The sequence below is a fragment of the Bufo gargarizans genome, chromosome 4 (genome assembly GCF_014858855.1).
Source record: "Bufo gargarizans isolate SCDJY-AF-19 chromosome 4, ASM1485885v1, whole genome shotgun sequence".
Classification (NCBI taxonomy): Eukaryota; Metazoa; Chordata; class Amphibia; order Anura; family Bufonidae; genus Bufo; species Bufo gargarizans.
The window spans coordinates 269,602,095-269,608,952 of NC_058083.1; the positions used below are offsets into that span (position 1 = coordinate 269,602,095).

At 39.3% G+C, this 6,858-nt stretch overlaps 1 protein-coding gene across 1 annotated transcript in view; it reads right to left on the reverse strand.

Moving 5' to 3' along the window:
• The window catches only part of TBX18 (T-box transcription factor 18), a 43,228-nt gene that overhangs the window by 29,411 nt on the left and 6,959 nt on the right, over positions 1-6,858 (reverse strand). The window contains exon 5 of the mRNA XM_044291133.1: positions 4,170-4,341. Within this exon, the coding sequence (XP_044147068.1) occupies positions 4,170-4,341 (172 nt within the window). The remainder of the gene's footprint in view (positions 1-4,169; positions 4,342-6,858) is intronic.

Sequence of the window (6,858 nt, forward strand, 5' to 3'; positions counted from 1 at the left end):
AGAGTCATATAGCCCATGCAATGCTCCTTTGGGATAAAATATATGCTAATTAGCTATCTTTCTGAAATGAAAGCTGTGTCTCTGGTACCACCAGATGTGATTATTAGAAGACAAAGGTAGTGGGTGACCTTAATTAATACTTAACTTTTAATAATCAATTAAAATAATGGCCCTTTTTAGACAATTCACAAACAGAAACACACAGTGGCAGGGGCATAGCTAAAAGTTCATGGGCCCTGGTGCAAGAGTTCAGCTTGGGCCCCCGTCGCTCAGTGCTTGTTGGCAAGGGGCAGGGGAGCTCATAGCCTTCCTGCTGCCTGAGGCAAACATTGAAAAGGCACCCCCTCATACCAAATTCTTAACCTAACCCCTTCCTTCCAGCCAGAGGTGTAAATTGACCAGTATGCACTTTCTATAATGCCAGTGTCTTATGTGGCACAAGGGTCTTTGGGCCCCCTCAGGCTCCTGGGCCCGGTAGCAACTGCCACCTCTGCACCCCCTATAGCTACGCCCCTGCACAGTGGTGCATAGCATTAAACAAGCAGTAACACAATGGTGCAAAAAATGCTGAACCATGTACAAGGAGTGTAATCAGTGGTGGTTAGCCATTGATTGGGATAAATAAAGGTAAAGGAAAGAGGGTATCCACGTGCTTGGTCTCTTCCCCTACAAGTCCCTACTCAAATTGATCTATATATCCCTGCACAGGGGGCAAAAAAATGCTCACCCTAAAAAGGGCGAACCCGTCGTGTCACTCCTAACTCCTTAGATGTTTCCTTTCTTTGTCCCTACGCTGTGCCAGTTGACTGCCCAGCTTCGTCAGAAAGAGGGGAACAACAGAAGGGGCCCTGGAATTACTACAATTAGCTTTTCTAAAACATTTCATTGACCTTGGGCCAACTCATCAGGGGACTCGCAACAGTGTATCAGCAATTCATAAGCAAATAAAAAATTAGACTTAGCTTAGGAGTAGAGATGATAACTTAGTTAGATACAGAGTATAGTCTGGAGATCGCCATCCACTCTACCCCACAGATAGAGCCCACTGTTTTCACTGTATGGTATCCAGCTGGACTTGTGGCAAAAGCATATGTTCAAACTTTAAAACAGGCCTTGAGACATAATTTACAATCATAGCTAAACCAGCATCTCATCTGCAGACAGTTGATTCAGGGTGATTGCCTCTCATCAGTGCAGAGCAGAAAGAACTGTAGACCACCATCTCCTACTCAGCATGTTTTCATCTATTCATCTTAAGGACACTTCTCTCTCCTGGTTTCCTCTCTATCTCTCTGGCTGCTCTTTCGGTCTGTCATTTGCTGGCTCTTCCTTCTCTTGCTGTTGGGGTCCCTCAAGATTCAGTCCCGTGTCCTCTCCTCTTCTCTCTCTACACAACCCCTTAAGGACTGACCTTCAGCAGATTTGGTTTTCAGTATCATTTGTATGCTGACAACAAATAACTATACACTCTCTTGACAGCACCCCTGATGTACTACTGAAGACCAGTGACTGCCTGTCCACTGTCTCCAACATCATGTCCTCTCTCTACAGTATCTGAAACTGAACCTTTCAAAAACTGAACTACTTGTGTTTTCTCCATCTACTAACCTACCTCTCCCTCTCAGTGTGACATTACTATTACAACAAGGCAGAACGCCCTCTGTCTCGGTGTTATGTTTTACACTGATCTTTCCTTAAACCCCTATTCAATCTCTTGCCCACTTATGGGCCTACAACTGCAAAAATCTCTAGAATCCACCCCTTGCTTACTTTGGAAACATCACAAACTCTCATTGTTGCCCTGATCCATTCCCATATCAATTACTGTAACTCAATACTAATTGGCCTCCCCTTCACCAGACTCACCCCTCTCTAATCTATCCTTAATGCCGCAGCCAGGCTCATCTATCCGTCTAACCACACCTTCAATACCTCCACCCTGTGCCAGTCACTGCACTATTTGCCCATACGGTATGGGATTCATTTAATCTTCTCTCTCCTACCCATAAAGCTCTCTACAGTGCTGCAACCACTACATCTACTCCCGCATTTCTGTCTACCACCTAACAAGTGCTCTACACTCCCATCTTCAAGACTTATCCCAAGCTGCTCCAGTTCTCTGGAGTTCCCTACCCCACACAATTAGGTTATTCCCAACATCAACAGTTTTAGGCGGTCCCTAAAAACACATCTTTTTAGGGTGGCTTATCACATCCCCTAATCTTACTCTTCTCCATTTACCCCTCTCCCCCTTCCTCTTCAAATTCAATCTTCGATGGCTGACTCATCTGCTCCTGTATTTTGCTAAGATGGCTGGACCATTGCACAAAAAAGCACTTTTTTCCTTTTGTGTCAACCCTTATACCCACATAAATTGTAAGCTCTATGCGCAGTGTCGTCATAGTGCTTCTTCCCTGTGCTGGCATCAGCTTCAGGGAACAAACTGCGCATGCGCTAGCTCATGCATTGCGATATTGCGGAGCTCTAGCTTTCTGTCGTCGGGGAGCAAGGAGGAGATTCTAAGGATGCGGAGCAGTGCTGGGCTCCTTCACACTGGACTCATCTCACGTACAGGACTCATCTAAGGTTAATTTGCATATGTATAAAAAAAATGTTTACATAATAAAAGCACACAGAGCTATGGGGACTGGGTATTGCGGATCTGCTAGCAGCCATCTAGCAGCCCATGTTCTCAGCTCTATACACAAAATCCCGGTGACAGGTTCCCTTTAAATGGGACAGAGCTGCTCCTAGGCAATGTGACAGTAGTAGAATTACATCTCAGTGCCTAAGCACTCATGCAGCACCGCAGCCTCTTCATACAGTTGATTGGAGGGGATACTGGCAGTCAGTCCCCCACCGATCCCATACTGAGGACCTATCTTGAGGATAGGCTATCAATATCAAAATCCTGGAGAACCCATTTGATATATCCTCCCAACCATTATGCATTATTGCTAGTGCTAGTCTCTTCATATATTAAAAGGGTTGTCCAGCAGAAACATTGATGGGAAAAGGTTAAGACTACTTCAAACAATGAAATATACTAATACTAATCTCACTGATCCATCAACACTCTTGTTTTAATGCCTACAGGACCTCCGCTGGTCTCTACTTCCTGGTCTCTTCTCAACACTCTGAAATCGCTTGCTCAGCCAATGCCTGCCTGATTAGGTTTACCAATGCAGCCAGTGATTAACTGAGCCAGCATTTCCTGTAAATGAAGACGTCACCAGAAAGGAAAAACCTGTAGAGAGCCAGTTTAGCATTGAAACAGAATTATGGGGTATCAGTGAGGTGATCATACTTAACTTACTCCAAGCCTGTTCTCCACAATTTTCCCAGCTAAACAACCACAATTCATGTTTTTGTCCACTCCAAAGCCATTAAAATCCATCAAATTCCAAATGCAATACCAATCACAGAGCAGCTTTTAGTCTTAAAGAACAGTTTGAGAAATTAAAGCTGCACTGTGATAAACATGCACTGCAATATCATATATTTAGTCTACAGTAGAAAATAACAGAAAGAAAATGTAGAGTATTAAATAAATATCAGATACAGTATACTATAAATCACATAAACACATAATATAATGAATGCCAATGAAAAGTAACTCATTGTTAGCCATAAATGTTGAAAACCAGTCAACGCCCATCCATTAATGTTCTGTACTTATGTGTACCACATTATAGAAACAGATAATTTCAAGAGCCAACATAAAATTACAATGCCTTGTCTCAGATTGTAAACAGATACTCATTAGTTCTCTTATTGGCAACTTTAGAAAATACATCTTGGATTCATTGACACAGTTATAAAAAAAAAATTGTATTTCTATTTTGAGACTCTTTTATGGAATCTTGTAACTTCTTACCATGCAGAAAATAAAATAATTGCAAAAATATTTTTTTTAAAAAATTAGCCTTTTTTATCTGGAGCACTGGTAAGCTATTAACAATGTTTCATACATTTTTCACTGGACTGATTATTACCCTATTGTAGACAAGAAAAGTCAAACTAACATCCATGAGCATAGTGTCTTTCCCATGACTTCTTATTAGTCTCATGCTATCTATAAAGCGCCACATAGATCGTCCTACATGATGAGTACAGTCATAACATGCATGTTAAATCATAAGCCACAAAGAGATAATAATGATACTCACATGGCCTTGGTCATCCAGCTCATTATTGGTAAGTTTTAATTTATCAAAACTAATGACTTGTCTCATCCAGGTCTCTCCAGATGCTGGGGAATCTGGGTGGATATAAACGCGTGGAGGAACAGGAGAGTCCGCATTTCCTGCGACCATCCATTTAGAACTGTGGTAAACGTAGCTGAGGAAATAAATAAAAAACGGATTTTATTACAAAAAATAATGCACTTATTGACAGCATCTTCCATTGCAGCCACTTGCACATCTTGCTGCACTCTACAGGACATCTACATATTTTGGAAAGAAGTGGATGGACTATGTATATACAGTGCATTCAGATTTCACACTTTATTTTTATTTTTTTGCTCTGGAGTTTTCCTAAATTGATTGCAAAACGGGTAACAATTTGAAATGCATTTGTTTTTATTCCACCACTCGTTGACATAAACATTCACTACGACTGTTCCTTCAGCTGGCTGATTCTGACATAAATGAAATAGATGGATGTAAAATAATGCTCTTCTGAATCATCTCAATCCTTCACGTTTTTAAATGTTTAATTTTCTCCAACAAAAGGGGTCTTAATTAGAGATGAGCGAATCATTTCTTCGAAATCAAAATCCGACTCAATTTAGAAATAAATAAATACATTTGGATTCGGTTGAAACAGAATTTCTAGTGAATACATTTGGGAGAGAGAGAAGAGAAAGAAGAGTGGGGGAGAAGAAGAGAGGGGCGCTACTTTTCATGCAGTTTGAGGCACTTTTGATTTGGGTATCACTGATAGTGTTGATCGTGAATATTCTAATTGCGAATTTTTATCGCGAATATTGGCACTTTGAGAATTTGCAAATATCTAGAATATAGTGCTATATCTTCGTAATCGTAAATATTCTAGATTTTTTTTTCATCAGTACCCATGATCCCTCACTGCTTCTTGCTTGTGGGCCAATGAGAAGGCTGCAATATCTTTAACTTTAGGAGTAATGTTGATCGCGAATTTTCGTATCACAAATTTTTATTGCAAATTTTTTTTATTGCAAAATTTCCGATTGCCGATTTTTGCAATCAAAAAAATAATGACCGGAGATCGCGAATTCTCGAATTCGCAAATATATGATGAATATTCACAAAATATCGCGAATTAAAATATTGCCCCTGCCGCTCATCACTGATCAGGTCTGAATTAAGTAACACAAGATTCAGGTGAATCAGACACAAAATGAGTTTTCAGAAATGATAATCTTAATAGGATCTACTGACTGGACCATCATGATCCATCAACCAAAACATTCTTGCACATTTGCTCTGGACTCTCTGAGAAGGCTTGATGCATTTCTCTGCTTCTGTTGTCCAACCCATGCTCTATTGACCTTAATGTGAAAACATTTTGGGAAAAGCAAATGTTTCTCTAAAAACAACAAATAGGAAGTCAATGGCGTATAGATTATATAGCAGAGGGCTATTTTCAGCCAAACACCAAAATGGATAAACACCAAAGTCCTTTCTTTAGGCTGGAATCACACATGCAGTTTTCCTGGCCATTTTTTGGGATGCAGTTTTTTGTGTCAAAGTCAGCAGTGGAAGAAAAACACTTTTGTATTTGATTTAAAGAAAAAATTGCCTGTGTGATTCCAGCCTTATACTTTCTCTTGAATCTACTCCAAGGCTTTTATTTAAAAAAGAAAAAGAAAGAAAGAAAGAAAGAAAGAAAGAAAGAAAGAAAGAAAGAAAGAAAGAAAGAAAGAAAGAAAGAAAGAAAAAACTACTTTAAAACTGAGGAGTGTGGTGTGAATCTAGCATGGCACTACATACTGATATAAACTGAATAACAGATCATATCCAGTTGACAACTCTATAGAGAATGTACATTTTAGTCTATAGGATTCTATAGTTCTTTGTTCACTTCCAATTTCCAAACATAATAATAAAGGGAAACATTTATTTTGACATTTTGCTATTTTTGTGCAGCGGATATGATTGCTCTTTGACAATAGAGAGAGAGAGAGCAGGTATATAACAGTATATAACTGTAATCGCACACAGATCCAAGATAGGAGCTGAGATGTACTCTTTTAGTAATTCATTCAGCAAAAGGAATATTGTATTTAGACTATAAAATCTGCATGACACTGGGTACTGTAGTGGAAAAATATCAAGTATTACATAGAAAATAACTTGTCTATATCTGTTATTAGTGTAATAATTCTGGCCTTTTTATGCAAACACTATAATTTCCTGCTAAACAATTTTAATTTGCATTTGCAGTGCCCAGCTATGGGTTATTGGAATATGTTTCTGGAATCTATTTATCGAACCTATCTGATCTATCATCACCTACTACCTAGCTGTCGCTCTATCTATCTATCTAGCTGCTTGTCTGTCTATTTATCCACCTGCTATCTACTCCATATCTACCTGTCTTCTATCTATCTGCCATCTATAGTCATCTGTCCAGCTTCTATCTATGTATCTATCTGCCATCTATCTAGTCAGATATTTACTTCATATCTACTTTCTCTCTCTCATTCTCTCGCTCTCTATATATATACTATCTATATACCTGCCCTCTACTTATCTATCTAGTCACCCTTCCACCTTCTGTCAGTCTATCTACCATCTATCTATGCATCTATCTACGTTTTATCTTTCTATTTACTTATCTACCTTTTATCTATATCTATCAAGCTGCCATAGT